This window comes from Canis aureus, chromosome 33 (genome assembly GCF_053574225.1).
Source record: "Canis aureus isolate CA01 chromosome 33, VMU_Caureus_v.1.0, whole genome shotgun sequence".
NCBI lineage: Eukaryota > Metazoa > Chordata > Mammalia > Carnivora > Canidae > Canis > Canis aureus.
Genome location: NC_135643.1, coordinates 27332286 through 27348061, shown reverse-complemented (window position 1 = coordinate 27348061; position 15776 = coordinate 27332286). Strand labels below are relative to the sequence as shown.

At 36.0% G+C, this 15776-nt stretch overlaps 1 protein-coding gene across 6 annotated transcripts in view; it reads left to right on the top strand.

Annotated features, from left to right (window-relative positions):
- Positions 1 to 15776, top strand: part of TBCK (TBC1 domain containing kinase) — a 222592-nt gene that overhangs the window by 62605 nt on the left and 144211 nt on the right. For all 6 annotated transcript variants that reach the window (XR_013370784.1, XM_077882204.1, XM_077882205.1 and 3 more), the window contains 5 exons: positions 8866 to 8927; positions 9980 to 10041; positions 12532 to 12680; positions 13836 to 13974; positions 15460 to 15559. Coding sequence is in view for 5 of the 6 variants with exons in the window: in XM_077882204.1 (XP_077738330.1) it covers positions 8866 to 8927; positions 9980 to 10041; positions 12532 to 12680; positions 13836 to 13974; positions 15460 to 15559 (512 nt within the window). In the remaining variant the exon portion in view is untranslated. The remainder of the gene's footprint in view (positions 1 to 8865; positions 8928 to 9979; positions 10042 to 12531; positions 12681 to 13835; positions 13975 to 15459; positions 15560 to 15776) is intronic.

The window sequence follows — 15776 nt, the reverse complement described above, 5'->3', positions numbered from 1 at the left end:
TTCCCTATAACAAGCTCATTTATTTTACATGTATATTAGGTCCTAATATGTAATTCAAATTTACAAAAATTTATATAATCTAAATCTATAATTTAGAATAAATTAAGTACATATGGCGAAGGAAAGAAAAATTGATAGAGCACTTTATATGAAGGAGTGAAAGATTGGTGTCCATGTTAATAGGGTTTACAAATAAGAATGTGTACAGAAGGTATCAATAAATATTGAATAATAATATATAATTGTATTAAATGTTACTGTATTTACAACATTTAATTTCGAAGATTGATATTAAGGCTTTTAAGGAGTCTTAGAGATTCCTTAATAAGGTCTACAGAGTAAATTTATACTTTATTATTTTTTTAATTTTAATTCCAGTGTAATTAACAGTGTTATATTAGTTATATTAGCTTCAGGTGTATAATATAGTGATTCAACAACGTATAGACATTACTCAGTGCTCATCATGATAAATATGCTCTTAATTCCCTTCACCTGTTTCATCCATCCATCTCCCCACTGGTAACCATCAGTTTTTCTCTATAGTTAAGAGTCTGGGTTTTTTTTATTTGTTTCTTTTTTTTTTTCTTCATTTGTTTTGTTTCTTAAATTCTACATAAGAGTGAAATCATATAGTATTTGTCTTTCTCTAACTTATTTCACTTAGCATTATACTCTCTAGATCCATCAGTGTTGTTGCAAATGGCAAGAATCTACTCTTTTTATAGCTAAGTAATAATATTCCATTGTGTATAAAAATACCACATCTTTGTTGTTGATTATCTATCATTGGACATGTGGGGTCCTTCCATAATTTGCCTATTCTAAATAATGCTGCAGTAAACATAGGGATGCATATATCCTTTTGGATTAGTGTTTTCATATTCTTTAGGTAAATATCCAGTACTTGGATTCATGGATCATATGGTACTTATATTTTTAATTTTTTGAGGAACATTCATGCTGTTTTTTCACAGAGGCTGCACAGTTTGTGTTCCTACCAACAGTACACAAGGGTTCCTTTTTCTCCACATCCTTGCCAACACTTGTTATTTCATGTGGTTTTTCTTTTTACGTTAGCCTGTCAAGTGTGAGGTGGTATCTCATTGTGGTTTTACTTTGCATTTTTCCCTGATGATGAGTGATATTGACATTTTTTTTCATGTGCCATTTAGCCATCTGTATGTCTTCTTTGGAGAAATGTCTACTCATGTCCTCTGCCCATTTTTAGTTTAGTTTTTTTTTTTATCGAATTGTAAAAGTTCTTATTTTATTTTAAATTATATAATTAATATACACTGTTATATTAGTTTCCAATATTCAATACAATGATTCAAGAGTTGTTCAAGTTCTTTATGTATTTTGGAAAGTAACCCTTAATCAGATATGTCATTTGCAAGTATCTTCACCCATTCAGTAGGTTGTCTTTTATTTATTTATTTTTTTAAATTTTTATTTATTTATGATAGTCACAGAGAGAGAGAGAGGCGCAGAGACACAGGCAGAGGGAGAAGCAGGCTCCATGCACCGGGAGCCCGACGTGGGATTCGATCCCGGGTCTCCAGGATCCCGCCCCGGGCCAAAGACAGGCGCCAAACCGCTGCGCCACCCAGGGATCCCGGTTGTCTTTTATTTTTGTTGCTTATTTCCATCACTGTGCAGAAGCTTTTTTTTTTTTTTTTTTTTTTTGAAGCTTTTTATTTTGATATAGTCCCAATAGTTTATTTTTGCTTTTGTTTCCCTTGCCTCAGGAGACATATCTAGAAAGATGTTGCTAAGCCAAGTCAGAGAAATTCCTGCCTGTGTTCTCTTCCAGGATTTTTATGCTTTCACGTTTCACAGTTAGGTCCTTAACCCATTTTAATTTATCTTTGTGTTTGGTATAAGAAAGTGGTCCAGTTTCATTCTTTTGCATATGGCTGTCCAGTTTTCTTAAGACCATTTCCTGAGAGACTTTTTTCTCATTTCATATTCTTGCCTTCTTTGTGGAAGATAAATTGGCTATTTATTTCTGGGATGTCTGTTCCGTTCTACTGATCTACGTGTCTGTTTTTGTGCCAGTACCATACTATTCTGATTACTACAGTTTTGTAGTATATTTTGAAATCTGGGATCATGATACCTCCAGTTTTGTTCTTCTTTTTCAAGACTGCTTTGACTATTCAGGGTCGTTTGTGGCTCAATTCAGATTTTAGGATTATGTGTTCTAGATCTGTGAAGTATGCTGTTGGTGTTTTGACAGGGATCATACAGAGATTTACAATTTAAATCCCCAGAGATGTGTGTACATTCTTCAAATTATATAAACACAAAAGAGTAGTATGCATATGTACATTACATATACAGGGAGAGAGAGCAAGAGAGAAAGAACAAGAGAAACTTCATCTTGAACTACTGCTTTATCTCACTATTTATGTGGCTATCTTCCAGTATCTGTAATTCAGTTAATATTTAGTGTTTAAAATCTTTATTTTTATCAAAACATGTAAGTTAACAAATGAGAAGCTTTTTTTTCTGAACATTTTATTTTTTTAATAAATTAAATTTTTATTGGTGTTCAATTTACCAACATACAGAATAACACCCAGTGCTCATCCCGACAGGTGTCCGTCACCCATTCACCCCCACCCCCCGCCCTCCTCCCCTTCCACCAACCCTAGTTCGTTTCCCAGAGTTAGGAGTCTTTATGTTCTATATCCCTTTCTGATATTTCCCAACCATTTCTTCTCCCTTCCCTTATATTCCCTTTCACTATTATTTATATTCCCCAAATGAATGAGAATATACACTGTTTGTCCTTCTCCGATCGACTTACTTCACTCAGCATAATACCCTCAGTTCCATCCACGTTGAAGCAAATGGTGGGTATTTGTCGTTTCTAATGGCTGAGTAATATTCCATTGTATACATAAACCACATCTTTATCCATTCATCTTTCGATGGACACCGAGACTCCTTCCACAGTGTGGCTATTGTAGACATTGCTGCTAGAAACATCGGGGTGCAGGTGTCCCGGCGTTTCATTGCATCTGAATCTTTGGGGTAAATCCCCAGCAGTGCAATTGCTGAGTCGTAGGGCAGGTCTATTTTTAACTCTTTGAGGAACCTCCACACAGTTTTCCAGAGTGGCTGTATCAGTTCACATTCCCACCAACAGTGTAAGAGGGTTCCCTTTTCTCCGAATCCTCTCCAACATTTGTGGTTTCCTGCCTTGTTAATTTTTCTCATTCTCACTGGTGTCAGGTGGTATCTCATTGTGGTTTTGATTTGTATTTCTCTGATGGCAAGTGATGCAGAGCATTTTCTCATGTGCATGTTGGCCATGTCTATGTCTTCCTCTGTGAGATTTCTGTTCATGTCTTTTGCCCATTTCATGATCGGATTGTTTGTTTCTTTGGTGTTGAGTTTAAGAAGTTCTTTATAGATCTTGGAAACTAGCCCTTTATCTGATACGTTATTTGCAAATTTCTTCTCCCATTCTGTAGGTTGTCTTTTAGTTTTGTTGACTGTATCCTTTGCTGTGCAAAAGCTTCTTACCTTGATGAAGTCCCAATAGTTCATTTTTGCTTTTCTTTCTTTTGCCTTTGTGGATGTATCTTGCAAGAAGTTACTGTGGCCATGTTCAAAAAGGGTGTTGCCTGTGTTCTCCTCTAGGATTTTGATGGAATCTTGTCTCACATTTAGATCTTTCATCCATTTTGAGTTTATCTTTGTGTATGGTGCAAGAGAGTGGTCTAGTTTCATTCTTCTGCATGTGGATGTCCAGTTTTCCCAGCACCATTTATTGAAGAGACTGTCTTTCTTCCAGTGGATAGTCTTTCCTCCTTTATCGAATATTAGTTGACCATAAAGTTCAGGGTCCACTTCTGGGTTCTCTATTCTGTTCCATTGATCTCTGTGTCTGTTTTTGTGCCAGTACCACACTGTCTTGATGACCACAGCTTTGTAGTACACCCTGAAATCTGGCATTGTGATGCCCCCAGATATGGTTTGCTTTTTTAAAATTCCCCTGGCTATTTGGGGTCTTTTCTGATTCCACACAAATCTTAAAATAATTTGTTCTAACTGTCTGAAGAAAGTCCATGGTATTTTGATAGGGATTGCATTAAACGTGTAAATTGGCCTGGGTAACATTGACATTTTCACAATATTAATTCTGCCAATCCATGAGCATGGAATGTTTTTCCATCTCTTTGTGTCTTCCTCAATTTCTTTCAGAAGTGTTCTATAGTTTTTAGGGTATAAGTCCTTTACCTCTTTGCTTAGGTTTATTCCTAGGTATCTTATGCTTTTGGGTGCAATTGTAAATGGGATTGACTCCTTAATTTCTCTTTCTTCAGTCTCATTGTTAGTGTATAGAAATGCCACTGATTTCTGGGCATTGATTTTGTATCCTGCCACACTGCTGAATTGCTGTATGAATTCTAGCAATCTTGGGGTGGAGTCTTTTGGGTTTTCTATACGCAGTATCATGTCATCAGCGAAGAGGGAGAGTTTGACTTCTTCTTTGCCAATTTGAATGCCTTTTATTTCTTTTTGTTATCTGATTCCTAGGCTAGGACTTCTACTACTGTGTTGAATAGCAATGGTGAGAGTGGACATCCCTGTCTTGTTCCTGATCTTAGGGGAAAGGCTCCCAGTGCTTCCCCTTTGAGAATGATATTTGCTGTGGGCTTTTCATAGATGGCTTTTAAGATGTCGAGGAATGTTCCCTCTATCCCTACACTCTGAAGAGTTTTGATCAGGAATGGATGCTGTATATTGTCAAATGCTTTCTCTGCATCTAATGAGAGGATCATATGGTTCTTGTTTTTTCTCTTGCTGATATGATGAATCACATTGATTGTTTTACGAGTGTGGAACCAGCCTTGTGTCCCGGGGATAAATCCTACTTGGTCATGGTGAATAATTTTCTTAATGTCCTGTTGGATCCTATTGGCTAGTATCTTGTTGAGAATTTTTGCATCCATGTTCATCAGGGATATTGGCTGTAATTCTCCTTTTTTGGTGGGGTCTTTGTCTGGTTTTGGAATTAAGGTAATGCTGGCCTCATAGAACGAATTTGGAAGTACTCCATTTCTTTCTATCTTTCCAAACAGCTTTAGTAGAATAGGTATGATTTCTTCTTTAAACGTTTGATAGAATTCCCCAGGGAAGCCATCTGGCCCTGGACTCTTGTGTCTTGGGAGGTTTTTGATGACTGCTTCAATTTCCTCCCTGTTACGGTTTTCTATTTCTGTTCAGGTTTTCTATTTCTTCCTGTTCCAGTTTTGGTAGTTTGTGGCTTTCCAGGAATGGGTCCATTTCTTCCAGATTGCCTAATTTATTGGTGTATAGCTGTTCATAATATGTTTTTAAAATTGTTTGTATTTCCTTGGCGTTGGTAGTGATCTCTCCTTTCTCATTCATGATTTTATTAATTTGAGTCTTCTCTCTCTTCTTTTTAATAAGGTTGGCTAATGGTTTATCTATCTTATTAATTCTTTCAAAGAACCAACTCCTGGTTCTCTTGATCTGTTCCACAGTTCTTCTGGTCTCGATTTCGTTGAGTTCTGCTCGAATTTTAATTAACTCTCTTCTTCTGCTGGGTGTAGGGTCTATCTGCTGTTTTTTCTCTAGCTCCTTATGTAAGGTTAGCTTTGTATTTGAGTTCTTTCCAGTTTTTGAATGGATGCTTGTATTGCGATGTATTTCCCCCTCAGGACTGCTTTTGCTGCATCCCAAAGATTTTGAACAGTTGTATCTTCATTCTCATTAGTTTCCATGAATCTTTTTAATTCTTCCTTAATTTCCTGGTTAACCCTTTCATCTTTTAGCAGGATGGTCCTTAACCTCCACGTGTTTGAGGTCCTTCCAAACTTCTTGTTGTGATTTAGTTCTAATTTCAAGGCATTATGGTCTGAGAATATGCAGGGGATGATCCCAATCTTTTGGTATCGGTTCAGACCCGATTTGTGACCCAGTATGTGGTCTATTCTGGAGAAAGTTCCATGTGCACTTGAGAAGAATGTGTATTCAGTTGAGTTTGGATGTAAAGTTCTATAGATAGATGTGAAATCCATCTGGTCCAGTGTATCATTTAAAGCTCTCGTTTCTTTGGAGATGTTGTGCTTAGAAGACCTATCGAGGGTAGATAGAGCTAGATTGAAGTCACCAAGTATAAGTGTATTATTATCTAAGTATGTCTTAACTTTGGTTATTAATTGATTTATATATTTGTCAGCTCCCACATTCAGGGCATATATATTGAGGATTGTTAAGTCCTCTTGTTGGATAGATCCTTTAAGTATGATATAGTGTCCCTCTTCATCTCTCACTACAATCTTCGGGGTAAATTTTAGTTTATCTGATATAAGGATGGCTACCCCTGCTTTCTCTTGAGGACCATTTGAATGGTAAATGGTTCTCCAACCTTTTATTTTCAGGTTGTAGGTGTCCTTCTGTCTAAAATGAGTCTCTTATAGACAACAAATAGATGGGCCCTGCTTTTTTATCCAGTCTGAAACCCTGCGCCTTTTGATGGGGTCATTAAGCCCGTTCACATTCAGAGTTACTATTGAGAGATATGAGTTTAGTGTCATCATGATATCTATTCAGTCCTTGTTTTTGTGGATTGTTCCACTGAACTTCTTCTTAAAGGGGAATTTTAAGAGTCCCCCTTAAAATTTCTTGCAGAGCTGGTTTGGAGGTCACATAATCTTTCAGTTCCTGCCTGTCTTGGAAGCTCTTTATCTCTCCTTCCATTTTGAATGAGAGCCTTGCTGGATGAAGTATTCTTGGTTGCATGTTCTTCTCATTTAGGACCCTGAATATATCCTGCCAGCCCTTTCTGGCCTGCCAGGTCTCTGTGGAGAGGTCTGCTGTTACCCTAATGCTCCTCCCCATAAAGGTCAGGGATTTCTTGTCTCTTACTGCTTTAAGGATCTTCTCTTTATCTTTGGAATTTGCAAGCTTAACTATTAGATGTCGAGGTGTTGGACGGTTTTTATTGATTTTAGGGGGGGGATCTCTCTATTTCCTGGATCTGAATGCCTGTTTCCCTTCCCAGATTAGGAAAGTTTTCAGCCATGATTTGTACAAATACATATTCTGGCCCTCTGTCCCTTTCGGCGCCCTCGCAGGGAGTTAGAGCAGGACCAGACATTAAACCTGCTGTTTAATTGGGAATGCCAATTAAACATAGATTTTTCTTCCTCAGGCTGTCCTTTATTTCCCTTAATCTATCCTCATGGTCTTTTAATTGTTTGTCTCTTTTTCCCTCAGTTTCCCTCTTTGCCATCAACTTGGCTTCTATGTCACTCACTCGTTCTTCCACCTCGTTAACCCTCGATGTTAGGACTTCTAGTTTGGATTGCATCTCATTCAATTGATTTTTAATTTCTGCCTGATTGGATCTAAATTCTGCAGTCATCAAGTCTCTTGAGTCCTTTCTGCTTTTTTCTTAGAGCCACCAGTAGCTGTATAATAGTGCTTCTGAATTGGCTTTCTGACATTGAATTGTAATCCAGATTTTGTAACTCTGTGGGAGAGAGGACTGTTTCTGATTCTTTCTTTTGAGGTGAGGTGTCCTTCTCGTCATTTTGCTCAGTGCAGAGTGGCCAAAAACAAGTTGTATTGGGAAAAGGAGAAAAAGAGAGAGAAAGAAGGAAAGAAAAAAGAAAAAAGGAAGAAAAAGAGAGAGAAAGAAAGGAAAAAAAGGGTGGGGAAAGCAAACAGAAATCAAGAAGCAAAAAAAAAAAAACAAAAAACAAAAAAAAACACGGGGGAGTATCTTCTGATTCTGTATACTTTAAGTCCCTTGACTTCCCCTGGAACTTGTCGGTCTAGCTGGTCTTCTGGGGGAGGGGCCTGTCGTGCTGATTTTCAGGTGTTAGCACTTGGGGGAGCTGCTGTGCCCCTGCCTGGTGCAGGGCTCAGTGGGGGTTGTTTACCCGGTGAGGCCCCAGGAGGAACAACCCCAGTTGCGGTGGCAGCTCTGGAGCCCTGGAGTCAGCCCCCGCAGTAACTCCGGAGCTCTCCGTCTGCCGACGCTAATCTGCTCTGCTCTCGGCAGGAGCGTCCTTGCTGTCCTGGGCCCTCCTGGCCTCTGCCTGTCCCGGCGGGAGGCCGGATCCTGGGCTGCGTCCAGGCGCCCTGTGCTCCCGGCCCTGCGCTGGTGGATTCTCGCTCCCGGCCGCGCAGCCCGGTCCACGGAGCCGCCACTCGAGCCCCTCCGAGCTGCTCCTGGAACGGCGCAGCCCCCTCCGCATGGAGCCTCTTCCTCTGCCCGAGCCCCACCCCGAGCTGCTCCCGCCCCGCAGCCCCCCGTGCGCTGCAGCCCTTAGGGAGCTCGGCGCACTCTCCCGGGGCGCAGGTGTCTGTTACTGTCCCAGGGAGCCCGAGGGCATCCCCGCCCTCCTGGGGTCCTGCTCTAACTCCCTGGGAGGCCTTTCCCCGGGAAGGTCTGTGCAGCTCCTGCTTCTCCGGGCCGTGGCTCTCCTGTCCTGGGGACACTCACCCTGACCTTAGCCCGGCTCCTCTCGGGGCCCCTCCCCTTTGGATGCCTTTTGTTTCTTTATTTCTTTTTCCCCGTCTTCCTACCTTGATAGAAGCGCGAACTCTTCTCACTGTAGCGTTTCAGCTGTTCTCTCTTTAAATCTCAGGCCGAATTCGTAGATTTTCAGGATGATTTGAAGGTTATCTAGGTAATTTGGTGGGGACAGGTGATTTTGGGACCCTACTATTCCGCCATCTCGCCCCTTCTCCAAAGACAAGCTTTTTAATATTCTAAGTTCTAAAACTGCTTAACAGAATTAAAAAAAAATTATCAGAGTTCAGTTCTGATAGAAAAACAGCATTAATTCATGCAATTTTTCTGTTTTATAGGTTGTGTAGATGACACTATAATAGTTCTGGCTGAAGAACATGGTTGTCTGGACATTATAAAGGTTTGTCATTAATCTGTTATTGAAAATTCATGTATTTTGTATTTGAGATCTAATAAGCTGTTTATTTCTGTTCAGATATTTCTTTTCATAGAGTGACAAGCTAATATAAATTAGTATAAAATCCAATTAAAGACTTAATAGAAAAATCAAAATGTCCTAGAATAGCAAACATTTGAGTAATGTATATTTTTAAATGGATCATTTAAAATAATTCTTTACTTTTTAAAAAATGTTTTATTTAAATTCAATTTAATTAGCATATAGTATATTATTAGTTTCAGAGTTAGAGTTCAGTGATTCATCAGTTGCATATAATATCCAGTGCTTATTACAACACATGCCCTCCTAATGCTCATCCCCAGTTTCCCCATCCCCTCTACCCTCCTTTCCTCCAGCAACCCTCAGTTTGTTTCCTATGGAAGAGTCTCTTATGGTTTGTCCCCCTCTCTGATTATGTCTTATTTTATTTTTCCCTCCCTTCCCCTTTGCTCCATTTCTTTTCTTAAATTCCACATGAGTGAAATCTTATGACAGTTATCTTTTTCTGATTGACTTATTTTGCTTAGCATAATACCTTCTAGTTCCATCCACGTCATTGCAAATGGCAAGATTTCATTCTTTTTTGATGGCTCAGGAATATTGTTTTATATACATATCACCTCTTCTTTATCCATTCGTCTGTTGATAGACATCTGGGTTTTTTCCATATTTTGACTATTGTGGACATTGGTGCTATAAGCATTGGCATGCATGTGCCCCTTTGAATCACTATGTATCACTATGTATCCTTTGGCTAAATCCTCAGTAGTGCAATTGCTGGGTGGTAGGGTAGCTCTATTTTAAACTTTTGAGGAACCTCCCTACTGTTCCAGAGTGGTTACACCAGTTTACATTCCTACCAACAGTGTACAAGTGTTCCCCTTTCTCTGTCTGCATCCTCACCAACATCTGTTGCTTCCTGACTTGTTAATTTTAGCCATTCTGACTGGTGTGAGTAAAATATTTTTTTAATGGATAATTTAAAATAATTCTTTTCTTTTTTTATTTATCAGGACCTTCCTGAAAATGTGATAAATCTTTTGAAGAAGTGTCTCACCTTCCACCCTTCCAAGAGGTTAATATTATTAAGACTTAGAGATTATTCTGAGATCTTTAACATATAAGTAGTGTTTTTTCCTTATTAGTTATAATATTAATGAATTAAATGAGAATATTTACATATATATAGGAATACATAATTGACATTAGTATCATAATTGTTAGTTATGGCTCTGATGTATATTAATTAAAGAAGAAAAAAATAATTAAACCACAATCAGGAAAGCTGGCATATTTTCAAAAATGTTACTGGTTCATTTCCTAATCTCCAATTAGAAAATCAGCTAAATTGTAGATATTCCTAAACACGAATGACATAAGAGAAATGACAACAAAAGTTTATTGGCAATTGTCTTAAGCATAGAACTTGGATAAATGATGAGGTCAGCTAACATTTGTTTAAAATATAAAAGGATTTCTTGGAACTATTATTATTTATTTTCATTTGATCTTATCACTGTTAGCCTTACAGTTGTCTCTCCTAAACTCCTTAAGTGAAATCATATGACAATATGATATTTGAAAATAATGTATTCTCACTTAGAAAAACATCTTTATCAATACATGTTAGGAAGAGTGAAATAGTATTAAAAACATAATTTTGGGTAAACATGCTACATTAAGAAAGGAGGAAGAAAAGCTAAAGGTATTATTGGTTTAGAATTTTAAGATATTCAGTAAAATAGTACATCATAATCAAGACAAAAGTAAAAAATGGGGATGCTCATATATAATAATCTTGATTATAAGGTACAAAAGCACAATAAGGGAATAAGCATTTACTTACAGTCACTTTACTTTTACGTACAAATACACATCTCGACTCTGCTAAGGAGAGTTTTATTAGTATTTTCTGTACTGGTAATGTATTTAAGACTTTTAACTATCCCCTTGATTGCCGTTTTTCTAGCCAGTTTTTTTAAGGACATTTTCCAGTGTTATTTGTATGCTTTGGAAAAAAATCAAACAAATTGCCAATCAATATTTATGATTTTATTTACTTTACATTTCTCAGACACAAACTATGTGTAAGTAACTTAAAGAAACATTGGTTTTCTTACGGTTGATTGCTGGTTACTTAGTGGCCAATTTGAGTTAGTGAATAGTTTCTTTAATATGCTGTAGCATCATCCATGACACAAGTTTCTTTTTTTTTTATATATATATATTTTATTTATTTATTCATGAGAGTCAGAGAGAGAGAGAGAGAGAGAGAGGCAGAGACACAGGCAGAGGGAGAAGCAGGCTCCATGCACCAGGAGCCCGATGTGGGATTCGATCCCGGGTCTCCAGGATCGCGCCCTGGGCCAAAGGCAGGCGCCAAACCGCTGCGCCACCCAGGGATCCCCCATGACACAAGTTTCTAAGTACATTCTGCCACAGTAATTCGGTTGACCCACTGACAATAATGTTAATTGAAATTTTGGCAGATCACCAGGGAAATCATGGTTAACTAGACTAAAAAGAAAAATGCACATGAAATATTGCAAAGTATGATTCTTTTTTGTATATTGAAACATATTCTTATAAATGTAGATGCAAATGTTTCTAAACATAGGTATATTAAGCTTCCCACCATAAAATATATTATTGAATTCTATTTTTACAAAAAAACAAAAAACAGTGATGTCCCATTGTGTTTATTTAACTCCGATCAACAGACTCTTTATGGCAAGGACCAGATAGCAAATATTTTTGACTTCATGGACCATACAGTTTCTGTCATGGTTATTAACACTGTCCTTGTAGCTGAAAAACAGCCAAAGACAATACTTAAATGCATTAGTGGTACTATGTTCCAGTAAAACTTCACTTTTGGGTACTTAAACTTGTGTTTTACATAATTTTAACATATCACAAAATAACATTATTTTTATTTTTTCAACTATTTAAAAATGTGAAATCTATTTTTAGCTCATCAGCCATACAAAAACAGACAGTAGGCAGTTTTGACCCATAAGCCATAATTTTCTGACTCCTGATGTAAACTATATGCTTTTATCATTTTTTTCTTACATTAATAAACTCTGTAGAAATTTGTTATCTTTCTTTTAATTTTTTCCAAAACCACAATTGATTTCATACCATATTCAGAAATAGGCCTACATTAAATACTACAAAAGCCATGTATTATGAAAATTTTACAAAGTATCTTACTAGATTGCTCAATATAAGATTATTCATATTTCCAACAGTCTTTTTTCACAGCACTATTTTTGAAATTAGGTAAGGCACTGGCTAATAGGCACCACTGTCATATACAGAAGTTTTATTTTTGAAGAGAGTAATGAGACACACAAATCAGGGAATAAACATTAAAAGGTCAGCATGACAAAGCAATTTTAAGGAAAAAAGAAAGTTGATATACCCTGGTAAACATAAATTATAACTGAGTAACTTGAAAATTAATTTTCTATATCTTACAACTTTTTAAGCAAGTGATATCAAAAATTTCTAATGATGAAATTTGTATCTCATTCGTACTCTGTTTTAAATTTTTCCCAAGGCCAACTGCAGATGAATTAATGCAAGACGAGGTATTTAGTGAAGTGTCTCCTTTGTATACTCCCTTTACCAAACCTGCCAGTCTGTTTTCATCTTCTCTGAGATGTGCTGATTTAACTCTGCCTGAGGATATCAGTCAGCTCTGTAAAGGTAATGATAAATAAGACAAAAAACAATATAAGCCTTATTTTTAAAGAAAATACCCTTATCCTATTTTCGTTTTACATTTATCAACAATATGTATATTACATTAGTGAGGCTTTATCAATACCTATCTGAGAATTAAGAAATAATTTTGGATTTGCTTAAAATATAACTAACCTAACATTTTAATCTTTTAAATTTAAATTGCTTTGGACCGAGAACTTTAAGAATCGAGAAAAGGAAGTGGCACCCAAAAAAATTTATTATACAAACAAAAGTCCTATTTTCATCTTAAATCTTAATACCAAAATTGTTTTCTAATTCCTAGTAAAATATCTAGTACATCAATATACATATATTCTATATAATTTATCTCTAATTATTCTATATAATTTATCTCTAGTTTATCTCTAAGAATTTATCTCTTTATAAATTATCTCTAAAAATTGTTTTATTGGTAGAACTCCATATGATTATATTCCACATTGTAAGGAAATATCAGCTTTCTTCTTTTCATTCATTACAACTCTCAGAATGTGTGTTTTAGTGACACCAATAAAATACTCTTATATTGAAGTTATCATGATGTGTAAGTCATGTCAGGAAATATATACTAAGCATTTATTCAGCCAAATCTTTTTTTGAGTTTCTGCTCTTCCACACAACTATAACTGCAAGTAACATTCATACCAAAAAGAAAGGCAAATAAACATTTATGTTACTATTATAAATAAAGGTCAATAAGAACATAGTGTGGTGGAATCCTAGTGTGCCTGAGACAACGAGAGTCTTCAAAAGAAGCAGCAATTGCCTCAAGACATGAAGGATGGGATAGTTTGTGTTAGTTATCTACCCAAGCGCTTTTTTTGCCCTTATCCCTTTCCCACAGAGCCCAATATATCTGGTATCCGTATAGAATATATATCCCATATATCTCTAATATTGAGGGTAAAAATTTCACTTTTTCTCAAAGAAACTGAATGTACATCCAATATGTATATCTTCATTTCATCCTTTGTGCAGTTTATAGTATGAATTTTCTAAAGGGACTCTTACTATGTTCTTCAATTACTTTTTTTTTTTTTGAGAATATTAGCTGTTGCCTTTTAATAAAAACAGAAAGTGTGATAGCTCTGATTCTTTTCTATTTGCCATTAATAGATATAAACAGTGATTACCTGGCAGAAAGATCTATTGAAGAAGTATATTACCTTTGGTGTTTAGCTGGAGGTGACTTGGAGAAAGAACTTGTCAACAAGGAAATCATTCGATCCAAACCACCTATCTGCACACTTCCCAAGTAAGGAAAGAAAGTTTCTCTTGGAAATGAAAAAAATATAGTAATAACATTTTTTTTTTAATGTGGAGTTTCTCTGGTAGACATTCCAACTAAGTGATTATGAAAGCAACTGGAAGCCAATACCTTGTTTTCTTGGCTGAGACTTCTAATTAAAGAATTCCCGTTAATATTTATTATTTCAGGGATGCCTGGGTGGCTCAGCAGTTGAGCGTCTGCCTTTGACTCAGGGCGTGATCGTGGAGTCCTGAGATCAAGTCCCACATTGGGCTTCCTGCATGGAACCTGTTTCTCCCTCTGCCTGTGTCTCTGCCTCTATCTCTTTCTGTGTCTCTCATGAATAAATAAAATCTTTTTTTAAAAATTTATTATTTTAAATAAATATTGTTTTTTAATAATTTGCTTTATGATCTATTTGAAGTAGGCTTATCATAATGGAATATCTTATAATAATTGATGTTTAATAAATGAAAAATGTATAAGTCAGAAAGAATAGTAATATTCAAAAGAGTTAATAAACTAGTGTGCCTATTTTATGTAACTATTGTTTATTTCCAATTACAATTGTAAATGTAAATGTACTCTATGGCCTCATTGTTTATCCTAGAGATCATCATAGTGCTAAATCACTGTTGTGAAAACTCTGCAGAACTCCGTGAGATCTTGGACATCCTCATATAAACTACACTGAAAGTTAAATAATAGTACAACTCTAAGGACCAAAATTGTTACTGTTCCATTGCTCTTTGTATTTATTCATAAAGATGTGAACCTCAATCTCTTGAATTTCCACCGATGCTTTAAATTTTTAATTTTAGATTTTAGGACTAGATTGATCATTGTAACAATAAATATCACCTATGATTATTTTTTCTTCACATGTTAAATTTTTAGGTTAATTATTTGAGTAGATCACTGGGTCTCTACTTTTTCTCTCCCTTGAACTGATTTTTAAGTCAATTATATTTCTCATATATTGGATTAAGCAAACACCAGGAAATAAGATGATGGAAATTCCAAGGTATATGTAAATTCTCAAAATTAATTCTCTGAAATCCTAAAGAAGTTTTATGCATTTATTATTCACTGTTGTTTCTCCCAAGAAGATACTATCATGATTTTTCTTTCTTCTTTTATCATTTCTCACTCAAATAAAATTCCTCAGGAGCACATACACATATTGTCAAGAGAGTAATTTTGCATTGAACTTGCATGAACAAAGAAGATAAATCACATTCCTATATTCCTAAAATGCTTTATATTTCATATATTGTATTCATACCAACTCAATTTATATTTAAAAATGAGAATTGTTTGGTGAAATTTCAACCAGCAGTCGCATATTTTTAATTAATCTGTTTAGTCTAAAATGTCCTTCCTTCTTTGATGAGGAAATGATGATTTAAAATAACTTTTATTTTCTAGAAGAAGCAATAAATTAGATTTTGTGTGCTCATTAAAATAATTTTTTTTTCAATCTCTTTTCAGTTTTCTCTTTGAAGATGGTGAAAGCTTTGGACAAGGTCGAGATAGAAGCTCACTATTAGATGACACAACTGTGACATTATCATTATGCCAGCTAAGAAATGTAAGAATGATATTTTAACAAATGATTTTTCTTAATAAAATCTTACAGATACACATGAAGCCTTGAACTCCTCCCTAATCTCATAAAATATCTCAGAGTTTCTTTAAGGCATGTGCCCAGAAGTGACATTATTCTGAAACAGGATCTGTACTACATCTTCAGCTTTAGTATATATTGTTCAGTCATTCCCAATAGTATTTGTATCTTTTTACCATCA